Source organism: Lampetra planeri, chromosome 4 (genome assembly GCF_965212315.1).
Source record: "Lampetra planeri chromosome 4, kcLamPlan1.2.h2, whole genome shotgun sequence".
Lineage (NCBI taxonomy): Eukaryota > Metazoa > Chordata > Hyperoartia > Petromyzontiformes > Petromyzontidae > Lampetra > Lampetra planeri.
In genome coordinates, this window is record NC_136110.1 from 24,231,506 (window position 1) to 24,258,774 (window position 27,269).

General features: G+C 41.3%; 1 protein-coding gene across 2 annotated transcripts in view; it reads right to left on the reverse strand.

Moving 5' to 3' along the window:
• CSMD3 (CUB and Sushi multiple domains 3) overlaps positions 1–27,269 on the reverse strand; it is a 446,157-nt gene that overhangs the window by 117,550 nt on the left and 301,338 nt on the right. For both annotated transcript variants that reach the window (XM_078593568.1, XM_078593567.1), the window contains 9 exons: positions 26,512–26,700; positions 21,229–21,345; positions 20,273–20,488; positions 18,633–18,821; positions 14,122–14,291; positions 11,963–12,119; positions 10,473–10,664; positions 6,873–6,999; positions 4,782–4,993 (listed from right to left, as the gene is read on the reverse strand). In XM_078593568.1, the coding sequence (XP_078449694.1) occupies positions 4,782–4,993; positions 6,873–6,999; positions 10,473–10,664; positions 11,963–12,119; positions 14,122–14,291; positions 18,633–18,821; positions 20,273–20,488; positions 21,229–21,345; positions 26,512–26,700 (1,569 nt within the window). The remainder of the gene's footprint in view (positions 1–4,781; positions 4,994–6,872; positions 7,000–10,472; positions 10,665–11,962; positions 12,120–14,121; positions 14,292–18,632; positions 18,822–20,272; positions 20,489–21,228; positions 21,346–26,511; positions 26,701–27,269) is intronic.

The window sequence follows — 27,269 nt, forward strand, 5'->3', positions numbered from 1 at the left end:
TAGATCAGCATAGCGCAGATGTTTTCGCTCATAAGCCTCATCTACTGAGTCCTCCCAGGGTACTGTGAGCTCAATGATGAAGACCTTCTTGAGCGAACGGGACCAGAGCACTATGTCAGGTCTTAGGTTGGTGGTTGCGATCTCCGGAGGAAACACAAGTTGCCGGCCAATGTCAGCTAGCATTTTCCAGTTGCGGGCCAAGTGCAGCTAGTCTCGCTCTAATGGTGTAGAGCCGCTCTTCGGTGGTTTAGCCCCTTCACGGACAAAGGTCGTCCGTAAGGGGTGTGATGCTGCTGGGGGTGGTAGGGAGTTGGTGGCAGCTCGCTTGTCCTCCAGGGCGGACGCAAGGTTTTTAAGGACTTGGTTGTGACGCCAAGTGTAGCGTCCTTGGGTGAGGCTTGTTTTACACCCTGTGAGAATGTGCCTGAGGTTGGCTGGCATGGAACAGAGGGCACAGTCCGGATCTTCACCATACCATTGGTGAAGATTAACTGGTGTTGGAAGGACGTCATATGTTGCTCTGATGGAAAAGCTCAACCGCCTCGCTTCCATGGCCCACAGATCCTTCCAGCTGATCTTCCTCTTCTCCACACTGTCCCATCGAGTCCACTGTCCCTGTTTGGCAAGAGAGACTGCCTTGGCCCACCTTGCAGCCTCCTCCTGATGGCGTACTTTCTGCACTACCATCTTCCGCCGCTCTGGTGCAGTGGCCTTACTCCAAGCAGCACGGCTAGTTAGCCCAAGGCCTCCTCTCCCTTGCTGAACATGACCCACAATGTCAGCATGTCTGAGGGCTGCTGTTGCCTCCTGGACTGCTTTTCCTGGCCTCCATTTGCGCCCAGTTGCCAAGGTAGGCGCGTTGTTGCTCACCACTGGGTCTCGAGATTCATTCAGTGTCATCTGGAGCCTGGTTTTTGCACACTTGAATTCCTCGGTTAGACTGGTGAGGGGCAGCTTGAGGACACCATCTCCATAGAGGCCTATGGTGGTAAGGCATCGTGGAACTCCGAGCCACTTCTTTAAGTAGCTCGTGACTCCTCTTTCCATCTTCTCCACTGTTGAGATTGGAACCTCATACACTGCTAGGGGCCACAACACCCGGAGTAGGAGACCAAACTGCAGACACCAGGCCTTTAACTTTCCAGGTAGCTGGGTGTTGTCGATGGACTGTAGGCTACTACTGATGTCTTTGCGCAGCTGTTGCACCTGGTATTTGTCCTTCAGGCTTGCATCATACTACCTTCCAAGGCTTTTTACCGGCTGCTCAGACACTGTTGGGATTTGGTCATCTCCGATGAAGAATTTCAGGTCACAGAGTACTCCCTTCACAATCGAGATGCTGCGTGACTTGGATGGTTTAATCTTCATACGGGCCCAGCTGATGTTCTCCTCGAGTTTTCTGAGCAGTCTCCTGGTGCATGGGACAGTGGTGGTCAATGTTGTAATGTCGTCCATGTAGGCTCTGAGTGGAGGGAGGCGAAAACCAGAGTCGACTCGCTGTCCACCAGCAACCCATTTTGAGGATCTGATGATAACCTCCATTGCCATTATGAATGCCAATGGAGAAATGGTACATCCCGCCATTATACCTACATTCAGGCATTGCCATGAGGTGGTGAACTCTGAGGTGGTGAAGCAGAACTGCAGATCCTGAAAGTACGACTTCACCAGGGTTGTGATGGTGTCCGGTATGTGGAACAATCTGAAGGCAGACCACAGGAGTTCATGGGGCACAGAGCCAAATGCATTGGCGAGGTCGAGGAAGACTACATGGAGGTCCCTTTTCTCCACCTTGGCCATTTGGATCTGGTGCCAGATCATGCTGGAATGTTCCAAGCAGCCAGAGAACCCTGATATTCCTGCCTTCTGCACAGATGTATCGATGTACGCATTCCTTTGCAGGTACTCGGCCATCCTCTGGGCAATGGCCCTAAAGAAGATTTTACCCTCGACATTCAGTAAGGAGATTGGGCGGAATTGGCTGATGTTCACTGCATCCTTCTCCTTAGGGTTCAGGACCCCGCCTGCCCTACGCCACACTTTGGGTATTATCTTCTTTTGCCAAGCTGTTCTCATAAGCCTCCAGAGGAACCTCAGGACGTCTGGTGCGTTCTTATACACTTTGTACGGGACTCCATTTGGCCCCGGGGCTGATGCTGTTCTTGCCCTTCGAACTGTGTTTTCCACCTCTTTCCATGTCGGAGGGCTGGTCTCAATATGATGTTCCGGGGGTTCAATGGGTGGGATATCTGATGGGATGGCCAGATGTTCATGTCGCTTTGAGTCAAAATTTGTTGTTCTCAGGTGCTCTTCTAGGTCTTTCTTTGTTGTTTTTACAACTCTACTTTTTTTCTTCGTGAAGATACTTTTAAGGAACTTGAAGGGATCTTTATAGAATCGAGTTCTAGTTTGTTCTTTCTTCCTTCTGCGTTTCCGTAGGTTCTCTGCTCTACGGAGGGATGCCAACCGGGTTTTGATGTCAGCCTGAAGTGCCTCTATGCCCTCCTTTTCCACTTCCGAGGCTTTCGTCCACTGTTTCTTAAGCTGTCTCCTTTCTTGAACGAGGCGCTTGATTTCTTGTTGCCTCCTGGAAACTGGTGGGGTTGGAACCTTTCTCCCGCCTTTTGCCTCTTGCACTCCCAAGCTTTCTGCCCCGTACTCATAGATGATGTCCCCCATCCTCTCCAACTTCTTCTCCACTGTGCCTCGAAGTTTCTCGAGGGTCAAGGTAAGGTCAGTATTCACTGTTTCCCACAACTTCTTGTCACTGGTGCCAGGCCACTTCACATACGGTCTGTGCCCTGGTAGTCTCCTCTCGACTGCAGGTCTGGGAGGCTGGGTGAGTTCCACTCCTGTTGTTGGTTCCACCTAAGTTGTTACTTCGGTGCTTGAGTTTACGTCCTCCATGACAGTGGTACTGATGCACTGTAAACTATGGTTTGCGTCCAGTTGCTGTGCTTCATTCGACTGATTTGATCGCTTTCACAGAAAGTAATCAATGTGAGGCCTCTGTCTCTCTTTACCCAAACACCCCTTCTTGCCCTGGTGGATCATCAACCCATGGTGTGATGTAACTTTCCTCCAACCACAGACACATACCTGCATCTGTTTGTGGCCCGCTGTTGCAGCGGAACTTGTGACAGTTGCTGTGGTGTTCTCTTGTGCTGTGCTGTCATTACTCGTAGTCGTTTCCGGTCCAGTCGTTACCATGTTGTCAGCCGATGAGTCATCTTCCGCCCCCGCTCTCGCAGACTCTAGGGGTATTCTCGTATATGTTGACTTTCTGTAGCTTAAGCGGGTGTTTCCAACATACTGCGAAGCATGGGAAACTACAGAAATGGGAAGCTAACCCATGACTGTCCCAGTGGGGTCTATTCCCTCCTGTCAGCCGTCTCTCCGTGCCGCCACAAGGACTTTCCCCTGTTGTCAGCTGATCTTTCTCAGCAGTCACTGGACAAGTCCAGATATTCAGAGAGCTATTTGGTCTTGGCCATGGTGGAGAGTTTGGAATCTGATTGATTGATTGCTTCTGTGAATAAGTGTATTTAATACAGGTAACAAGCTGAGATTAGGAGCACTCCCTTTAAGAGTGTGCTCCTAATCTCAGCTCGTTACCTGTATAAAAGACACCTGGGAGCCAGAAATCTTTCTGATTGAGAGGGGGTCAAATACGTATTTCCCTCATTAAAATGCAAATCAATTTATACATTTTTTTACATGCGTTTTTCTGGATTTTTTTGTTGTTAATCTGTCTCTCACTGTTCAAATAAACCTACCATTAAAATTATAGACTGATCATTTCTTTGTCAGTGGGCAAACGTACAAAATCAACAGGGGATCAAATACTTTTCCCCCTCACTGTATGTATATATGTATACCCTGCTTTCACGCATGCTGTGTTTACTGATCATTTTTAATTAACAAATACAATGTTTAGTTGCATGAGCAGTTGCGAGTGGCATTTGTGCCACAGAAATTCAAATGCTCTGAATTGCCAAGTCATTTTGCTAAATTCTAAGAGGCAAAGAACTGCATTAAGAATCGCAATGCATTCTAAACACCGCCTCCCTACTCACATACTGACCCAATTTAACACGAAAAGATATTTGGAACATCCTGTCATTTAACGCTGTCCCATTTTCTTTGTTTTTGTGAAATGACATGGTGTCCAGTGTAGACATTTCACACGCATGTACTTGTACTATAACCTACAAAGATAATTGACATTTGACAAAAATGTCACTACAAAGATTATAAACAGAAAGATACTATTTTAAATTATTACCTGTAGCGAGCATGAATTATAACAATATATTATGTAAAATGTGTAACTTCATATTTAAGACATGGTCATAATCCCATGAGATTAAATCTCACTGATCAAATTAGATTGTATATTCAGACTGACATTATGGATGATTGGCATGCTATGAAATGGCCATAACAGCTGTGTTTTAATGGTAAAATACTCTTCCGGTCTAACAATGATCCAATATGAACAAAATGTTTGTGTAATGTTGTGTTGCCAATAAGTATTTGCCCAATAGGAAACAAGCACATTAATATATCAGAGGATATCTCTAGACATGGAGACAAACCATAAAGGACTATTTGCAAATAATACAACGTGTTTTGCCCTAAGAGTTACTCTGGGGATTCCATATTGCTCATCACATAGTTCCGAATACAACACCTATTAGAAAAACTTACAGAATCCATGCGTATACATGATTTTTCCTCCACAAAAAATGTGACCATCTATATTGCCACGTTAGACTCACATGAGAACTGTATGGCAAAGCCGGTTTTGCTGATGAAGAAGTCGGACTGGAAGTGTAGGGAGAGGGAGCTCTGGGAGCTGTGGATGTCGTCGGGCAGCACGGAGCCACTGAGTTCCTTGAGCAGCACCCCGGCCTGGGAGGGCACGGAGGGCCCGTCCCACACCTTGAGCAGGTCGTGTGCCGCCTCCGTGTCGAACACCACAAAGTGGAGGCTGCACCCGTGGGGTCCACCACACATCCAGTCACGCACGTGCAGGGCACACGCAGGGCACACGCACAGCACAAGCAGTGCACAGGCAGAGCACACGCAGAGCATGTGCAGAGCACTCGCAGGGCACGTGCAGAGCACACAGAGCACAAGTACAGAGCACACAGAGCACACACAGAGCATAGACAGAGCACACGACAGCCACCATCCACATCATTGATATGTGCAATAAAGGGCGTCCATTGCCATCTCTCCTGGTTTTCCCAGGATTGTCCTCATTTTGAGAAAGCTGTCCTTGGAAATCTGTAATCTATACATCTAGAGTAAATGTATAAGTATTTCCAAAACATTAAAAGTCCCACTACTTGCTAATTGCACAATAATAGCAGTGCACCACTCAATACAATACATTTACATTTAGTTCTCCACGCTTCTGGTATTGTAGATATTCTTCCCATGATATGTCCTGGTTTTTTTTGTATGGCTTGGACAGCGTGTGCCCGAATTGTACATTTAGATGATGTATAAGGACATATCACTGAATATTGCTGCTTTGTTTTTTAAATAAATGACCCAATGTGAAAAGGCCATTGACATTTACAGTGTTTTATTATTCATACCAAAATAGATCCTTCTATGTCTTTTCAAAGGTTGCAAAATGTTGTTTTCTCTAATTGCAATATCTATCCAAAAAATGCAGTTCCATTTAAGGTATGATAATATTGTTGAAACCATGGGCATATCAATTTAATCTATACTCATTTATCATTGCGAACTAAGCCCTAATTGTAATGCTATGCAAGAAAGTCAACAATCATTTCACATAAACAACAAAAACCTTACTCCGTATATGTCAAGGAGGCGTTTAAAAATGCAATAATAATCAAATAATTATTTCCCCAAAAATTCAAAGCTTCTGAAGCGTGAATTAATACCATCCAATAATTAGCCTAAGAAATATAAACTATAATTATATTTTGCTCTAATGAAAAACTGATTATGCTACTTACTCATGCAAGAAGCAACATCTAATTTAAAATTGAGCAGGGCAACTCCTCTTGTGCATTAGCTTCCAGTGGAAGTTTGCTTCAACAGTGAGGCAGCAGCACTGAACCACCCACTTTCACCTCAACTCTTATTAACATTCACATAGAGAACCCCCACTCATAGAATGTCAGAACAATGACTGAAGCTCTTGAACCAGACAAAGGAAATGTAAACTCATGAATATGATAGTTGAAGCCCAGAAACCCATCAAAGTAAAAGCCCATATCTACATTTATTAAACAAACAACCTCGTTATGCATCGTCATGTTGCACTGTGGCTAAAAACAAATGTAAGCAGAACTCTCATCCATGTCTCCACATATAAATATACGTATCTGTCTAGTCCATCAGCCTCTCGGATTTTAAGACCAATATAAAGCAGAATTCGCTTAAAATTACAAATACTGGACCTGTTTTGAACTTCTGGGTCTCGTCAACAAAGTCAGGCTTTGCTAAACAAATTTCGTATGATGATCTAAAAATTAACGAAATGCACAAATAATGAACCGGTTTCGGTGGCTGGTGAGCCAAGTCAATAAAGAAGAGGGCAATTCCCCATTACATTTAATCTTGTGCGAGTCAGGAGTTGAATCTGGGGATAGTCAGGACGCGTTGCCATCGACAGCATCCTTGGCTTCCGTCACAACCCTTCAGTTATAATGGTAACAGTAGGGAACTATACCACCTTTTTATAGAAACAAAACTTAATATGCACATAATGCCCGCAATATTTATCAGGATTATTTTAGAAATATACATATTAATACAACTTCCATGTGATGTTATTATGCAGAGCATAGTTTGCCGAATATGCCCATCGTTGTTTAATAGTTTACCTGATAGTGTGCGCAGGTTTGGCCTCCAATGTCCAAAAGCAATCGAGATTATGTCCGTATGGGGCTGGATATCCTGGTGAGAGGATTCTACCGGATGATTCACCTTTTATCTCGCCACCGCACTCCGCTGAAGGAAGACATTGGAAAATTGAATATTTAGGAATGAATACAACAAAGTTAGAGGCTCAGTGGGCCCAACGAGTAGCTGGATTTCCCAAGATCAGTGGTTTCACTTCCCTCAAGCAATGTTCACTGAAGTATTTAAAACATCTCAGTAACATATGGCAAGGCAGCACAGCAGGCTAAGACCCCACATTAGATTACAATGCCCAGCAATCTGGGTAACTTAATTTGGCTCCTCTGGCAAAGGAATACTGAAAAGTGTCCAGGTTGCATAATGCTCAAAGGCAATTCAATGGTACCAGGTATAGCAACTGTCTATGTCCAGTTATCTATACACACATGTCTGTATCCCAAACCATCAATTAAATCTTGGCAATGGTATTACATTTTGGAATATTTAACTCTGAGTGGCTCACTAAGTGAGGAAAAGCAGATACAGTCCCTTCTCACGGCACTTGTACACAAAAACTACGGAGCTTGTAACATGCGTTCTCAAACAAGAGTAATGAAACGTGTTTTTACATAAACCAAACAGCAATGCTGTACCATAGCATCATCTTTTACTGGTTGTAAACCACAAGCACTACAACATGCCCACGTATCAGTGGTTGCGTGAGCATCTGGAAACTTCGGTGAACATATTTTTTTGGTGATTTGCTTATCTTTCCTATACCATGCACTCCCATCGCGTTTTTGCATTGTTTGTTGCTGTAACGTTCTGACCCGCCCCTACTGGACATCTGTGAAAAGAGCTTTATAGCTCATCGGATTCCTCCAGTGTAAATAAATATTCTGTCCGATTATGAAGGAGGTACACTCATTGGACAAGTCTTTTAATTACCCCCGCTTCTGCCCGAGCACAAGAATATGGGGACATGCCGCAGCTAATCGATCGGCAGGTCATGTGTGGCGGGGTAAAGTGTGGGTGCTCCCACTTCTCCTAAAACACTCCCCTAAAACACTCCTCGAGAGAGGATCTGTAGCGCTGCTTCTAGTGTAGGCCGTTCTGCCAGCAGTGGCATGAGCAAGCAATTACTGAGCTGCACCTTTACCTTTCAAAAGTATTGGCGTCGTGATTTGAATCAATTTTGGTAACACAAATAGAGGAAAGGTTGATTAAACTGAGGCCAACGTGCCACTGACAAGCAAGAAGGGGAGCTTATCTTCATTGGGAGTATAAATTCCCAATGAACTTCATAGACTGCAGTGTATAGCTTCAGACTTTCTTAGGAAATGCTTATATGGACACTTCATTTAATTATTTGGACGAATGCACAGTAATACAAAATAAATGAACACTGTATGAGCTTAGATTTCGCTCGGCAACTGTACTACGAGTTCACGGACACTGCTGGTGCGTACTTTCATTCGCGCCACTAATGCATTTCATCAGCATGCAAGCATGTTCACCTAAACATGTTAATTAATTACATTAAAAGAGGAACGAATTGCAATGTTCCTGTACACTGCGCATGAACAGAAGCAATCGCAACATTCATTACCAAGATGGACACACATTGTAACTACTTTTGGAGTATGCGGAGAAAAGCAATCAATTGAGAGTCCTCAACTTAATATTTTTTTGTACTTTCAATCGTGTGAAATGGTCAACTGTGAAGGAAGGCCAATGCCCAAAATGTCCCATTATATATTTTCCTTTTAAGGCCACAGTGTTATTGACAAACGTTTGGGTTGATCATTATTTGTGCTCGGGGCGTCAGTGCAAATGCAGCATCACCCAATAAATTTATTATAACTGGGGTTGTAAATCGTTTTTTTTGCATTCCCGGTAACCGCACGGGAAAGAAAAAGAATTATTTCCGGTTTATCGCACACACATATAGAAATGTCTGTCTCTTGATCAGCAGGTCACATGCGGTGGGGTAAAGTTTTGGTATTCCCACCACTTATAAATATCTAGTCACTGTGGAAAGGTAGACCAAGTACCTTCCAGAGCTTCCTCTCGTGGAGGATCTTCCACCAGCATTTAGCGTGAGCGAGCAATTGCAGGGCTGCATGTTTGCCCTTTAACTAAGAAACGGTAGGCTGCTCTTTGGTGTGTGCATTTACACGTGGAAATCAATGCAATAATTGCTGAAATTGCATTGGAAGTGGTTACATTTTGACTTAAAACTTTTGTGACTGCAGGAATTAATATTCTTTGGATCTTTCGGGAAAGTCACGTAGATAGAAAAAGAATAATAAAAATTAAGTTACTAAAAATATTGGCAGTCTACATTATAGACTGCCAGTACACTCACTCAGATTAAGAACCAGGCTACAGTCTATATTAGTGTTTTTAGTTTTTATCATTATTTATTATTTTATTTGTATTCTTATTTTAAACATTTATTCACTTTATTTGTATTATTATTTTTCTATCTACGTGACTTTACTTAAACAACCAAAGAATATGAATTGGAAGTGGTTGTTGCTGGTTCCTGATGAATTTCAGACGTGGTAATCGACTGACAACGATTACCAGTAGCCATTTAACAACCCAAATTATAACGCAAATGCTACCAGCTGGACAATTGAAAAGAACTTAAAACATTTTGCCACCTGAATATCTGAGGCATCCAAGTGCAATGGTTCACCAAATTCCATGCAGAAGATAAGTATGTATCTTTTAGATAGTCTTGTGAATAAACACACTTCCATTGTACATTTCACAAGGGTCAGGGATATCAACTTTTATTTCCATGTGTTGACAAGAACAATATGACATTTCCTAACATGATTTACACACATTAAGCTGCATGGCAAGCTGATGCGGATGTGTTCACTGGAGAACCCAGCATCCTCACGCACACAGCTTAATAGTGTGCAAACTGTTCCGATGGGAGCTTTTGCATGATATTTTTATCGATTATTTATTAATTTTATTTTTCAGTAACCTTTCCGGATTACTCTGAATTCTGCATCTGGCATTGAGATATTTTGCTACACGCTAAATTGTCTAGAAATCAACTTATAAAAAATATATTAATACATGTATTATTATGCATACCCCTTTCAACACATCACTTATGCAAATTGTCCAAAAAATTATATTTAAAAAAATTTGCCAATCTAACTTTACTTCATGATCAAACCTATTCCCTTCTGTATTGCCTGCAGCCCTGTGTAGCGTGTTGTTCATTTGGAAGGGCAGTTTGTCATATTATTCTGGACAAGCCTGTTTACCTTAATTTCACACGGAGTACTTCCTCACAACTAATTTATATTTTGTTCTCTATTTGCATTCGCCTTCACCACAACGTCAATTCCAGTTTATTTTCATGTCTAACGCTTCCATTGCTGGGGAAATTCTTGACATGCGCGTTTGTTCGCACGCGATTGGCTCGCTAACGCTAGTCTCCTATCAGGATGTGAGTGACATGCCCTTCTTCTGTTATTCAGGCAGACCATCAACCTTCCATGGAGTGACCATTAATTATTGATGCCTTTGTGGTGCTCTACCTGGGAAGCCCTTACCTTGGCAAGAAGGGAGAGGGTGGTCCCAGGCTCGTCGCTCGCCGCTCATGCAAGTCAGCCGCTTGTTGCCGTGCAGGGTGTAGCCTGGATTGCAGCCGTACGTGATGGTGCCTCCAGCAAAATAGCCCTGGTCTCGGACCTTGTACCCAAACTCTGGCACGCCTGGATCCTCACACTGGGTGAGTTTAAAACCTGCATATGGGTCATGGCGAGCGAGTGAGAAACGTAAGCACATGTACAACAATAGCATAAACATCACCCATGTAAACGGTAAATGTGCATATTCTTGGGTCTTTCGGTCAGGTCACATAGATAGGTTCAAAGAAAATAACAAATAATAACAAAAAAACTACGACGTTTCGATCACAACATAAGCGGTCGTCTTCAGGAAAGGGGATTAGCTTCCAAGGCAAACTGTTCATAAGGGTTTGAAATGGCTATAGCCCAAATGTCAGCAGCCAATGCTAATGTAGTGGCGGGCAGCGAACCCGACGGTGGTTGGTTTTCCACCAATCAAGGGGCTGCCAGGTGAAAATTAGCATGTTCATGAGAGATTAGCATGTTAATGGAAGATCGCAGAGCCGCATCCAAGGGGTCGGCGCGCGAAGTGACTGTGTCAGTGTGAGCCCTGTGAAAGCGCAAGTTTGAAATGGGAGTAATGTACAACTAATATCGGAAGGATGGGAACATCATCGCCAATTATGACTTAAACTGGTTAATAACGTCCTTCCAATGATTGCTCAGTTTGTACCCATCTTCTCGGTTGAAATTGTGTCTGTGTCTATATATGTATGGCTTCATGAACGAATCTTTAATGCGGTGGGCTGACACGAAATTGATTTCTCTAAGACGAAGGTACTTAGCATGCCCACTGGCTATCAGCAAAGATTAACATGCTAATCTCTCTTTAACATGCTAATTTTCACCTGGCAGCCCTTTGATTGGTGGAAAACCAACCACCGTCGGGTTCGCTGCCCGCCACTTACATTATCATTGGCTGCTGACATTTGGGCTACGCCCATTTGAAACCCTTATAAACAGTTTGACTTGGAAGCTAACCCCCCTTTTCCTGAAGACGACCGCTTGTGTTGTGATCGAAACGTCGTAGTTTTTTTTTCTTTTAACCTATCTACGTGACTTTTCCGAAAGACCCAAGAATATGAATTCCTGCAGTCAAAAAAGCCTTAACTCAAGGGTAAAGGTGCAGTCCCTACAATTGCTTGATTGTGATGCTCCTGTTGGAATGACCTCTATGAGAAGGAGCTCCCCGGCTATCCACCCAGCAGCATAAATGGGAATACCAAAGTTAGTCAATCGGCAGGTAGCATGTGGTAGGTTAAAATGTGGGTAGTTCCAACTCATCGAGGGCGTCTGGCCAGTGTGAAGAGGTCGTATATTCTGCAGTAGTGGGGTGAGCAAGAAATTGCAGGGCCCCCACCTTAACTGTTTGCCTTTACTTAATTGTTAACATAATTCAAATTGCAACTTACTAGAGTACAGTATTTGAAATCCGATGTCTGTGCCTTGAGAGTCAGTGTTGAATTCCAGCCAAAGGTGGTTGGAGGTGCTGTTGATGGTCTTTCCATTCAACTCAGATGTGGTGAAGGCGTTCATCAAACGCGCTGAACCGTCTCTCCCATCATAAATCTAAAACATGACGAAAAAAGGTTAAAGCGTTATATTCAAAGTTGAATATGGATGAGCAATCCAGCATTGTTTAAACACGCCTTCAAACAATCATCAAACGGTGTGATAATTTGGCTAGTTACTCTGTATAGCATTTTGAATATAATTTTGTAATTATAACTCAACAAACATAAATACATATTCTGGCTGAGCCAGTACATATCAAGTTATGGGCTTAATACGCATTTCTGACATATACCATTTGGGGAAAAATATGTGAAGTTTGTCCAATTTAAAGGTAGTTTACTTGTCTAAAATATTGTTTTCATTTGTTCACTACGAACGAATGAACATCGATTACAATCAGCACAGATAAATCGAATGAAAGTGTCGGCCACATAACCTCTGGAGTGGCGCTCTAGAGCTCCCCCTAGTGGAGGCCCTTCCACAATCAATGGCATATGAGCAAGCAATTGCAGGGCTGCAGCTTAGCATTTGCAGGCAAACTCATATTACCATTACTGAACCACATTGTCCTTCTATATACGTGTGAAACGGTCAACAAAGGGGATAATATTATTGTGTGTACAAAAATCTGTAAAGTGTTAAAGTGTATCCACGACAAATAGTGGAAATAGCATGTGTGGCACTGGTGTATATCAGTTTCCCCCCCCCCCCCCATTTACATTTCTCATTTAGCTTTAACAGAAATGGTATTTCAAAAATAAATGCTGTGCATGACACAGCATCTGGTATGGCGCACTTCAGTGTGACGACATTGTGATAACACTGGCAAGTACATTTGTCAAACCTCATATCTTGCCCTTGCAAAATTGTATATTTTGTATCCAATTCTTTCCTAAAGGACTGAATACAAGTGTGGATTTCTGCAGATTATTTACAAAGAGCCTTTTTCACTATCATATACTTAATATTGTGAAATACGTTTTTATTATCAACATTTTACGGAGCTAATGCCTATTTTAAATTGATATTTCTACCCTTCAATAGTGTGCGCCACACATTATATACGCCGCTTCATTATAATGGTAAAATACTAACCTTTTTGCTTCACTAAACAAAACATATTTTGGTGGGCAATACGTGTGAAAGCGTTGCCATTTCATCGCGCCTTCTATAAAAGCTTGTGGACATTACATTCCCAGCAGTTACACTTCAAAATTGTAATAATTGCATACATTTTTGGAGGGACGCAACAACTGGATAACAAAGTATGTAAGTACATATATCTAGAGTATGTATACCTAAAAATAGGATACAAATGATACTAATGTACCTCGAGAATAACATTTAATTAGTGTATATCACCTGCTGTGACATACATCTTAAACATGGACAATTCCAAAGAAAATTAAGCAAAGCGAATGAAGAATCATGGAGATGTGCACGCTTGGAATTACAATGAGACACACGGGAAGAGAGTATCGCATGCATTAGAGAACACACACAAATTAAGGACATTGTATTGACCATGAAGAAAAGTCAGTGGACTTGGTGGACTTGGGCAGGATATGTCTCTAGTTTGGGTAATTGCGGGCAGTCGAGACAAATGTCAGACATTGGTGGCAGCCAAAGGACGGAAGACGCTCGAGAGGACGTTCACTGGTGAGGTGGAGCGATTGAATTGGATCGCGTGAAGAAGCGAGGCAGATTGTCGCATCGCAAAGCTACGAGAGCGATGGCTTGGGGAGGCCTTCATTCAGCCATAGCCAGATCACAGCTGCTTATGAACATGATGAAGTGAACTGTATAAAAAAAAACTCAGACGTATAAGAGGTAAGGAGTAAATATCGTTTGAACTGGTTATTTAACAAAATATCGATTGATTAAATATGTGAGAGCATACAATTAATGGTGAGTATTTAAGCAAGTGGGAGGCAACTGATATTCATTAACGCTCTTGAAATAAAAAAAACTGCCTTTGTTATTCCCAAGATAGATAAGACCCTTATCTATGAATCAGTACAACTTAGGAACAATATCAATCATACTATTAAGCTACCTTCAGGGAGTCTCCAGGTCCCAGGCGGAAGGTTCTTGCTGTCAGTCGAATGCCCATGCCGGGTTTGACCTGCACGCTATAGATGCATTCGTGGTTGTCGTCGTACTTCTGCGGGTGTTTGGGGGACAGCAGCACCCCCTCATTGGCTGTGGACGATCTCCCACATTCAGCTGCAACGGCAACAGCAGCAGCGGCAACAAACACAGCAACATGAATCACAATTTGAGGAAAAACACGCGTAATGTTTACGAATAAATTGCAGATACTCTGCAATCATTTTGAAAATTATTGGGGCTGAATTATCAAACTGTCCCGAATCTACTTTTGGAATTTCTTAAAATTATGTTTGTATGCAAGGGAAAATTTGAAATAGCAGTCTGAAAACAGTGGATGCATTGAAGAAAAATGTAAAAAAATACGAGTGCCATTTAACGTAATGACAATAATACATATAATCATCATCGTCATCGTCGTCATTATCATCAACAAAGGATTTCCAAAATTCATTTGTTTTTTTCTCAATATTACAACTGATGCAGGGTGAGAAATCTAAGCGTTGAATATATATACAACACAAGTTCACTAATCTTATTCAGTAATATACTGTACTGCAGTCTTAAATTTCAAATTATGTGAGATAAAGCTAAATATATAAGAAAAATTGATACATAAAATCATTACATATACTTAATAAATATGTTGTCCATATTGATCATTTATAGAGTGTATATTTTAACAAACAGCATTGAAGTACTATATATCACTATATATAATACATATATTTGCGTGTAATGTTGCTGAACATCACAATAAATAGAGCATAATACAGGTAGGAACAACAGTTCCACACTGCCCACCAGGGATTATTTGTCTGTCTGTCTGTCGTGCATGGCCCCGCCCCACCAGAGCCCTCCCATTGGCTCGGGGGTGCCGACCAATCAGACAGACAGACAGACAAATAATCCCTGGTGGGCAGTGTGGAACTGTTGTTCCTACCTGTATTAAGCTCTATTTATTTTTATAGCAATAAACTAAATCAAAATTTACAAAACACACTACATTTCAATATTCTCAATTGATCTCTATAGTCATTGTAAGCAACTACAGGAAATGTCAGAGGGACTTAATAATCTTAATAGAGAAGCATGCAATATCGTATAGAAAAGTCCCCTAGGCAATTAAAGATATCAGTCAGAGGCACAGGAGTTGGAAACACACTCGAATATGTTACGAAGCACAGTTGTTGGCATCGGATCAGGATCCGAATTTATTATATAACTATGCAGACAGGTGCAGGTTATTTTTGAATTTCAAAATAAAAAGTAACATTCCATTTTCTAAAGACCAACATTTTAAATTATTGTTTAATTACCTGCTCATATGGATCAGAAACCGACAATCTAACCTATAAAATGGTCACCAACAAAAATACTTAATAGTCACGTAATGAAGTGCGGACAGACGCATGCATAGAATTACATTCAAAGAGAGAAAGAGGCACGCATAAATTAGGGCTGTTAACTTTCCCCGCACCTCCGATTAGCAAGGTTGGCTCTGTACGGTGTGAAAAAGGTTCAACATACATACATACATATATAGAAAATATGCAAATTATGCATTTAATATTCACTCTTACTAAAAGTGAGTGGGCTAGAGCAGGACAAGTCGCTTAGAAGGGATGATGGCTGGTGGTCGAGACTAATGATGGACTGAGTTTGGCTAAGCAGGAATTATGTCAAACAACAATACATTTTACATGGTTTGATGAAAGTTAGACATCAAACATGGGGAAACATTTTCCTGAAAATGTGCATTGATAGGAGATATCACCACCATAGCATAGTATGATTTTCCTATATTGTAACTTAAAATGAGCTTGTCCCATCTTATAATACTTATTTTAAATGAATGTATTACATGATTACATATACAGGGACTCTTCAACTTATGAACGAGTTAGGTTCCAGAGGTCTGTTCATAAGTCGATTTGTTCGTAAGTCCAACGTTAATCCTGTCGATTCCAAACATGTTGTATGGCATGTACACTAAACAAGAGGAATGGATTTAAAAGTTGTATAATCTCCTGTAGACATAGATGCCACTGGTTCTTCATGTTCTGCAGATGTAGATGCCACCAACGCCATCTATTGATCGGGAGTTGAACTTATGCCTCGGCCTGAACAGGCAACTTTACATATGTGCAGGTTTGGTCATATCTCTGAAAGTTTGTCATAAGTAGAGGAGTCACTGTATCAATGAAGCCACGGATTAGCTCAGTTCAACCTCTCCCGTCGACTGCAGCATTTTCTTGCTGTGGTTGTCCCACCTGATGAAGATCGCTTGTGTTGCGATCGAAACGTCGTGATTTGTTTTATTTTATTTCTACCTACGTGACTTTACTGAAAGAACCAAAGAGTATGGATTCCTGCAGTCACGAAAGCTTCAAATCAAGATTAAACCTTGTGTTGAGTGAAAGCGGATTTACTCTATTGTGTGTTTATTTTACCAATGGCAAACAGTCATCATTGTTACTTTACCCAAGAGGTCTCATCACAGTACCAGGTGCAGCTCGTGAATGTTACAACACAAAATCTATCCCAACATCCGTTTAATGAGTTATATCATAGTTAGATTGCAAAGCACCATACACAGAAATTTTACTCATTCTGAAACGACGTTGAATGAAGACTCAATATAACCAATTATATATATTTCAAGATAAACTGTTGCTGAGACCGAATGTGTGATTTTTTTTCTGTGGAAATAAATATTGCACAGCTCATATTGAGCCAAAAACTGCCAACAACAAAGGTTTCAATGTCCCTCAATGGGCTAAATTTTATCACAGTTCCCCTCGAGAGGTCAGATATAGTTTTATAATAATAGGGCTTATACCACTGCGCTTCCCAGAAGTTGATTGTTTCAGAGCAATTTAATGTATGAGGTGTTGTTGAGGGCTGCATAATAGAGATTTGTATCCAACTGATAGGCCCCTTCGGTAGATAATTTTCAGGGATGTCAGCAAGTATAAGAGACTTGAACAAACCCAACATTTTAACAGCAGCGTCTCTGTCCTCAACAAACTCAACAAAGAAAGCAAACACAGGCTGGCGCTATGTAAGTTGTACTTCAACGCGGCAGGAATAGTGCAATGAAAGTTAGGAAGCAAACAGAGAACAAAGTTGTCCGAAACCACAAAAAATCTGTTGAGGAAAATGATAAATATGAAAAGAGACAGGGATGCACGGCTAAAGATTGAATGCATAGAAACTTTTTCAACGATTCGGAAGATAATGAGAAGAGAAATCAGAGAACAAAAGACAAACATTGCTGAATACGTTATAGCAATAAATAGGAGTATGAAAGCTGCAAAAAATAAGAATGATAGCCAAATCACAGGGGTAGCACTTATGGATAAATATTAACTACGTATTAAAAATAGTGAAGGAATTTAATGCAGATATGTATAGTAATAAAATATGCACATAGCTAAGAAATAAGGACATTTTTCAGATGAAGAGAAAAAAGTTCCATATGTTAAACTTGCAGTCAACTCTGTCTGCAGTATGAAAAGGGGAAAGCTCCTAGACCAAATGGTATAACTGTGGACATCATCAAAGAAGCAGGACGAATCAGCTGGAAGAAAAAACTACATTTGCAGACTTGTTCATGAAGTGTTTAGAGATAAATAAAATCCTGAAAGCACAGAATGATATCTCGATAATTATTTCATTCAAAACGGGAGACAAAAAGCAACTTAAAAACTACATAACCATACCCTTCTCATCGCACGTCTAGAAAAATTGTTTACAAAGATTACTGGAATAGAAAAGGGAACAAATTAGACAACCCCTGAAGCAGCAGGGTTCAATAAAGGTTTTTTTTCTACAATTGGACATATAGAACAAACGTTGAAAAATGCTCCAAGAACCACGGAGAGAAAGAGAAAAAAACCTATTCTGGAAAGTCACAAAGTAAACATACAACATAAATGATTCATATATCTGTCCCTCCACATACAAAAATTACGGAATTGTTTACACTTTCCATCAACCACAAGGCCTTCTGGGAATATATAATATCAGCAGTATTGGTTCTATGCAAGCAAACTCTGGACCGGTTTAGACACACAGTGTCTCATCAGTACAGTCAGGCTTGATGATTACACTTTGTAACAATTATTTTTTTGTTCCTGGGTAGTAAGTGTTATTTCCTAATTGCTTATGCCTCAAAAGCTATTGTTCCCCACAAACTTTGCTTTTGTGACCAGGACAGTGATATTTTGAAATGTACTTATTTTCAATGAGAAAACGGGCAAATTTGTTTCTTTTCGTTCACATAAAGTCATAAAAAATTACAACATATGAATCAAAATTAACATGTATTTGTACGAAAGTACTGTAATACAAACATTACTACAAAAGATTTAGAAGTGAGTAGTTTTTCGATATTTACGATTATATTGTAAATCACTTTCACACAGAATGGGTGAGAATAATGTGCCCACCTACCCACACACCTTGGGAGCGGGGCATCCCAGAGCCTACGCCCGCCACCTAGACACACGAGGGCCCGTGCCCCGACCAGACGGTAGCCAGGCAGGCAGGAGAACGCGAGGACATCGCCCACATCCAAGCTGCGGCCGCTCCGTCGGCTGAACGTGGGCGTGCCTGGGTCTTCACACGGCTCCAGTGGGTACTCTGCATGATACGCAACAGCAGGTTATTACTAACACCGTAGAAGATAACTATTTCGATTGTACCAGGTAAGGCTCACTGAGCTGTATATCTTTTTCAGAAGCAACCAGGCCACAAATGATAGCTCTACAAAGTGGCTTATTGTGTGGAAATTCATAGCAAGCAAATATTTTGTCAGGTAAGGCCCACTGAGCTGTATATCTTTTTTTCAGAAGCGACCTGCCCACAAATGATACCTCAACGAAGTGGCTTATCGTGTGCAAATTCATAGCAGCCAAATATTTTACCAGGTAAGGCCGACTGAGCTGTATATCTCTTTTTCAGAAGCGACCTGGCCACAAATGATAGCTAAATGATGTGCACTTATCGTGTGAAAATGCATAGCAGCCTAACACTCTAACCACATATTTCTAAATGTGGAGGGAAAAACCAGAGGACCCAGAGAAAAAGCCATGCAACCACGGGGAAAACATTCAAACTCCAAATATACAGGTGTCAGGGTCGGGATCGAACCCACTACCTCTTGTATATCAGGCAAGGGAGTTAATATCTTGCCACCGGCGGCCCAACGTGTCCAGAAGAGGGAGGCTGAATGGAAAATAGATCAACTCATACGTGGCAATTTTTTTTTTATTTTAGTCAGGAAAAATAGCTTATCGAACGCGTTTTTTTTATTATATAGAACGCATGGTTCGGGCTCTGCACGGATTACTTAATGAGGTCTGTTTTCTGGAATGCGGGGATGATGTTTCACCTGTACGTGGTTTCGACGTTGCTAAGATTGCTAATAAGATAGATGATAGATATGCTTACGAGAGGTGAGGGTGCTGCATCCATTGGAATGTACTTTGGCATTAATGAATTGGCTGTGAGAATGATTTATTTACCATGTATGTTTGTTGCGTATGTTTTTACGTGATAATGTAACACATCCTGTACTCAACTCGTTCACGTAAAACGCAAATGTGCATGCACATTGTCGCATGCACCTAGCTGACCACTCGTTGATGGTTGTCAAATGGACATTCAGGTGACCGTGTTAGGGGCGAGTGTTGGGCGTGAGTGCCATGGTGGGGGAAGAGAAATGCATACTAGGTGTTTTGTGTTGAGGTTAAATTGAAAAATAAAGAGTGTACACACACAAGGAATGGAGAGCGACGAAGCATCCTTTATTGCAATAACAAGGGTAACCCCCACGTTCGGCGAGGTTTTATTTAATTCTCTTCCGTGGTGTAATGGTCAGCACACTGGACTTACAGCCTAAAGGTTGAAAGAATGGTGTACTTTTTTTTTATCCTCCTGCCTCTGTCAACCTAGGGGTTGAACACAAATAGTCGCTAAGGCAGGTCGCACGTGGAAAGGTGAAGCGTGGGGTAACGTCCAAGATGTCTGGCCACACTCATCCCCTAATGCTGGCGAGCACAACATTCTACAAGCTGTGCGTTACTCCTCACCCATGAAGGTCATGTTGAAGCCCTCGTATGACATTGAGAAGTCGGAGATGAAGCGCAGCTGTGCCTGGAAGTTGCCGTAGACGCCGGCTTGGAGCACAGGGGGCAGCGTGGAGCCCGTGAGGCGAGCCAGAGGCTGGGAGAAGCTGCCGTTCTCCGTGATAAGCAGGTAGTCGTGCAGGTTTTCCACTTGAAACGTGTGGAACACGAATTTGACCCCTGCATCAGGGAGAGGTTTGGTTTACACAAAATGGAATGGCAACAATGCAACATACGTTTCTAACAAAACGCAGAAATGTGTAGAAAAGCACAATGTGTGGCCATGGTCAATGAACGTATAGAAATTAAGATAGCAGTGCAGGGGAGTGTTGCATGAACATTGTATCATGTTATTTATTTTTTTATCGGTGTAGGTTTCTTTAAATAAATGTTACATGTAAAACTGTGGCTTTGTGGTTAGTATACTATGCCATGCGGGTTGTAGATGAGTGTGATACCCGGCCATGCCATTATCAGTGGTGAGTGATTCTGAACTATCCTGGGCTCACCTTCACCAACCCACACTGACCAGTGTGGTGAAGTATGGTCAAACGACCGCCAACTATTTGATTGACAAAGGGCTGAAAATTGGTATACGTACTTTCATACATATTTCCACTAATTCAGAGGAAAGGAAACCTGACATTTTAGCCTAATGGAAAATATAAATTTGCAGGAAAAGCTTTTTTTAATACAACCATAATTATGTAATGAAGGAGGTGAGGTGTGATATCGACAATGTGCCCAGTATGGGAGGAGATGTTATCAGACTCCCAGACGTGTAATGAGTCTTCCGAATGTGGAGTATTGTCAACGTTATTCAGGTTTACACGTGGCCGGTTGAAACAGTGTGCGCCGTGAATGTTTGGCATGCGTGCATGAGTGCATTTATTGAAGCCACTATAGATAATAGACCTTGCCTTTTCCATGAGACACTTCAATGGTCCACGTGCAATTCAGGGAGTTGGGGTAATAATCAGGGTAACCTGGTGACAGGATTATTCCACTGTGTCCCTGGATGTACCCTCCGCATGGTGCTAAAGGGATGAAAAGAGCACAGTGAATGCACGGCAGAACTGGACCTGGGAGGCTCACTCAGAAGCGTGATGCTTAATAACCCGTCTATAATCAATGCTCACATCCCCGCTCACATCGCCAGATACCTCTGGAGGCTACACATGTTTAGTGACTTAGTGACACTGCAATATTGTACGGATGTTGCACATTAATACAAACCTCCAGCAATTACAAAAGGATTGTTTTCCCTGGAAGCAATAACCGCCACGCTTCATATATATAACAACAAAACATACTTCATAACACTATCATAAACCCATTTGTCAAGATTGTGCGCATAAGCTCAGTTTGGCGGCTCGTTTATGTGACTGCTTGTATCAGATCAGCGCTGTTTTAAAGGTGCTCACACAAACGCTGTAGTTGTTTGCAGAACACGTGCATCTCACAAATTGTATTCACACATTCGCAGCGTGCAAGAGCATTCAAATCAAAGCTGCACATTCCAATCATTGCGTGTTTAAATAATTAACCTAAAGGGATGACTATTGATCTTTAATTCATAATTGGGTAGGCTTGCAGGCTCTATACAAAAGCACGAGCTATTTTTATTTTAAGAATAGCTCTATAACTGCAGCACTTTCGCTAAACAATTCTAGAATAATAGCCATTATTGTGTAATTAAGCTGAAGGATATGGATAATCCCCTTGTGGGTGTACTCACATTCCATCACTCAAAGCAGCACTGACACTACCTTGTGCACAGTGGTGGAATCTGCCTATCTTTTGGCAGCCCTGAAGCAAACGCTTCCTCATATTGATTGTTTCAAAGGCGTTGTATGGCCACCTGTCACTTTATTAATACATACAATGCAGGTGTGAACATTGCATTTGTACATTGTAAAGGACGTAAATGTTTATACACACATATTAAGAATGTTCAACATGATAGCAGGGAAAAGTAGGTTTGAAAATGTAGGAGAAAACACGTTATTTTTACATTGACTATTAATTCCTGCACTCCACAAAGAAAAGCTTATGTAGGTATACACATGTTTTCAATTAACTTAGGAACATAGAATGTGTTTGGAGATTGGTTTGGTATATAAAATCTGATCTCTGGAAATGTCTTGAACAATATGCTTTGATGCTGAAGGATGACTCCTGGTTGTGCTGTGTCTCATCCAAGCAGCTGTCGGTCATGAAAGATGTAGTTCAAATAACCAACATCTAAAATGGAGCACAAAGACTTAATTTAGATATGTTCAGGTGTTCACCATTGACACTTCGTCATTCATTTAGATATGCAGCCAGCAAAAGGTGTACCACTGCAGCTTGCGTGTTATTAAAAAAAAAAATTCCTAAAGAAAATCAATTCCGCGTAGTGAAGAGCCTCAACAACGAATGCATTGGAGGTGTCAGAAGAAGTATTGATGAAAAGGACAGGCAGTTTTAATACACTTTTTTAATTTCAGCAGGGTCAGTGGTGTCAGCAGATGTGCAAGTAGGGAATTCCACAGCGAAGAAGTATGGGTAAAGAAGAACGAGCAGCTCTCGATACATACTTTTCTCATAACACGTTTTCCTGTTTCGGTATAGATCACTTAGGAACCTATAGCTACTAGAACAGTATCTCAACTGGCACAGCTCATTCGCATGACTCTGAGATACGAGTGAGAAAAAGCTTGGTCAACTCTCTCATTCTGTCATTGCCAGTTTGCACCCAGTGGGGACTTATCAGAGACTTGACAGCTCATGCATTACTGAAAGTTCCCGACATTTGGCAACAGTTGGCTTGGTATTGTCAACTAAGCAACATCGATATCCTTTGGTCGAACTAAAGATCACACCACACAATTGTAATCGTGTTTTCCTTAATAATTCATTACAACTATATGCATACAGTGTACCAATCTATATACTGTGTGCAGTACATTGCAGTTCCAAATTCTTGCACCATCTTGATATGAAAGTGAAGGTATCACATCATACTTGTGATCATGGGAATTTTTTTAAATGAAAGTTTGCTAAACATGGCAGAGAGTAGCACAGTGGTTAGCGCACTGTGCTATTTACCCAATGACCTCAGTTTGATTTCCAGCCATAGATAACATCAGTGGCAAGTGATATGTGAACCTGTCCTAGGCCCACCCTTCATCAGCCTGTGTCACGACAAACACGGGGAAGTGTGATTAAACAACTCCCTTAACTGAAATGGTATGAGAGGCCTTTGTCTAGCAGTGAATTTACAAAGGGATAAATTAGTATTATTATTGTTGTAATAAAATATGCCAGGCCAGTTGGGTAGGGCTGCTCAATTATATTTTAGATAACTGAACTCACATGCATGTTAATAAAATCAAGTTTTCAACCCTATCTCCCACCCCAATTTATAAATATATTATACGTTCTTAAAAAAAATCATTTGACGCTGCACCCATAACATGGGATATATTTTCTGACAGTTGTGGATATTAAAAAACTTGGCATTCGTTAGTTTGCATTCCCCATATGATAATTTAATCAGAATATGAAACAGCCACGTAGTCCCCCATAGGTGATTTGGATGTAGAATTCCTAACCACAATGCACTAATCCGCACAACTTCGAGGGGGGGGGGGGAAATCACTGCAGAAATGTTATTCCCCCACGTGTACATCATATTGATTTCTAGATTTGAAGCTTTAGTGACTGCAAGAATTCATACTCTTAGGTTTTTTCGGTAAAGTCACGTAGGTAAAAAATTAAATAAAAAATTAAAAGTAATAATAGAAGTAAAATAAGATAATAAATCACGACATTTCGGAGGCAACACAAGTATCCGCCATCAGGTGGGGCCGTCACAGCTAGATTTACTGTATCTAGCTAGATTTACTGTATCTAGCTGTGACAGTCCCACCTGATGACAGAGACTTGTGTTGCCTCCGAAACGTCATGATTTACTACCTTATTTTATTTCTATTATTACTTTTATTAATTTTTAATTAAATGTTTTACCTACGTGACTTTACCGAAAAAACCTAAGAGTATACATCATATTGGTTTATGATATTTCAGTGAGCCACATACACATTTAAACTGTCCGTGTTAATCTGTAATAATACAATTATGCGCAAGCATAATTATGCACAAGCATAATTGTATTATTTTTCGATATAATTCTTGACTAAAATCCATGAACAAGCAATTATAACTCTGTTTATTTTGGAAACGATTTGATTAAAAGTTGTGCTAGCTAGCCCAGGCTTTGCAAATACCAATAACATAAAATCATCCGAAAATCTCCATTCTGCTCAGCTGGAATCAGCAATGCTCTGCTAAGCCAGACCCATAATAGAATGAAATTAGAATCTCATCTCATTGCCATATGATTTCCATGGCAGAATCCGTGTTAGAATCCTCATTCAAATTAAAGGGAGTCGTCCATTGAATAATCACGATTCCTGCATTCAACATCCAGGGTGGAGGAGTTTAAAATGATTCCTGGAGGGATCGCTCGGCTCTACTATACCATGGTTTACTCTTGCAAATGCTGTCAAAATGAATTTACACCTGATTGTACCCTGTGGCGATTCCCGACAGACATTATTAAGTGGGTATGGGAATTCATCTGTTGACTCAGTATAGCACGAGCGTCCACAGAGAGAAAAGAATGAGCAGAATGAAGCTGAGGGGACCAATATTTTGGGTATAACATGGCTTTGACATTTGCCCATTTAACCCACAAGCCAGGGTAATATTTTCTGGTCCCTGAGCATTTTCAAGAAATGCTGTCTACAACCATCAAAGCTTGCCAGGGATGTCATGAGCAATGACATGGGCATGACAGACGAATTGGGCGCATAATGCACTGACATTCCCCTTTTTTTGTATTATAAAATGTAACACGTATGCTTTTAATTCATTACGAGGAATGCCTCGTGCATCTCGCACTTGGTAAATCCACTATATTATGCAAGCACACGGGGACGTGCGTACGGCATACAATTATTAAACGGCTTCGTGTCATGGGGCATTATATTTGTGCATCCACATTTAGACATGCATCCCCACTCTGCGGCGTAGTGTGTGGTGCGAGCGCAGGAGGTGGGAAGCATGGTTAGGGTTAAACAAAAGCATGACCTCGTGTCACCCAGGAGAATCACCCTGAGCAACATAGGCTCTAGCTGTGGTCTGCTCGCTGAATCATAAAGAAGGTGCCTAAATGGCTCCTATTTCAAAAATAATCAAATGCATAAGTACAATAGATCACTTTACAAAAGAAAAAAGCCATGACGTTCAGTACATACGGTATTTTGGTGCAATTTTTATAGCGAAAGGCGATTGTGAAGGCACCTATGTTTTCACAGATGATAATAATCTGCAGTAGTTTAACAATCGGTGGCATTGTTGCTATGTAGCTTAACCCATTAACGTTATTTGCAAGGACAACAATTTTTCTAATTTGACAAATTTTGGACTGCAATGCCAGCACATGTGGGCCTACTCATTTTTAAGAAATGTTGTGGGATCTTGAATGTCCATTGTGAAGTAGACAGCACTCATTAGGACACCTGCTACGTAAATTTTGTTAACAGCTTTTGAAAAATATCCAATTGCATTCGTGAGAAAGTGAAAACAGCAATTGGCATAATAAATAAATAACTAGATAGATACATTGTGGTATGTGCAGACCTGCAATACTTTCCCTTCATAAGAACATGAGAATAGATTAACTTAACGGCTTATATTTTAATTGTACATGTCATAAATAAGTTACACATTTATCGCGTATGGCACTAAGTTTATAAAACAAAGACAATTGGCATGAAACAAACATGGGCACGACATGTCATGAGAGAAATTGCATGTATGTAGGTTGAACTTCTTTCACACCATACGTAGTCAACGCTGCTAATGGGAGGTGCAACTGACCAGAGATGGACAAATTTTACAACACAGTGGATAAGGAGAGAAAGGGGAAAAAAATGCGGCGGAGGATGACAGCGGAAGAGACCGCGAGCTGAAATTACAGAGTTCGGAAGCCACTACTGGATAGAAGCGACGAGGTAATGGAAGGAGTTGAAGAACATGGGAGAAGCCATTGCCTAGCATGGAAAATTACAGGCTGACAAGAACAACAATAAGTACAAACAAGTGGCTCGTAGTAAATATGTCAATAAGCTCATGAATAATGTATCATAACGTACCATCGCAGGCGGGAAGGGGGTGGTTCCAGCGTCTGTTTGCTTCGCACCGCAATGGATTGGTGTGGCTGAGCGCATAGCCAGGCCGGCAGCTGTAGGTAACGGTGGCCTGTATGGAAAAGTCGTTGCCCATACGCTGTCCATTTACAGGGATCCCTGGATCTAGACAAGAGTGCCGGTCCACGGGGATACCTTGCAGGCAAACAAGACAGCAACGGCACATTCAAAATGTAATACTCCCTTACTTACAGCATGCTTACATGCACACCGAAACGTCAGACAAAAGGAACAGTGCATGCAACCAAGTAATCTCTCCTTTTGGGCTTAAAGCGAGAGCAAACAATTTCTGACATGAACCTGCTGAAATTCAGTGAGCAGTCTTGAAATAACTGAATGGAGCATCACACTCGAGATTATATTATTACACAAAGCTTTTACACCTTCCTCAAAGTGGAAAATCAGTAGTAGTAGTATTATTAGCATAGACGTGCCCTCAGGTCAATTAATAAACGTGTGACACAAGAGGCTTTTAGATCGGATTTGGGCATTCTGTCCAAATTACTGCCATGCATGCGGTACAGCGATAAAATTACTCATTAGTTGTGGCATGACATTTTTATCATTCCTAAAACAAGGTAACTCTTAGTAACCATAAATACATTCATAACCACCTGCACGAACATATTTTAAACTAATATCAGTCATTTTCTCAAAAGACTCATTTGTCAGATGAATAAGTGCATTTCAAGTATCATACAGAA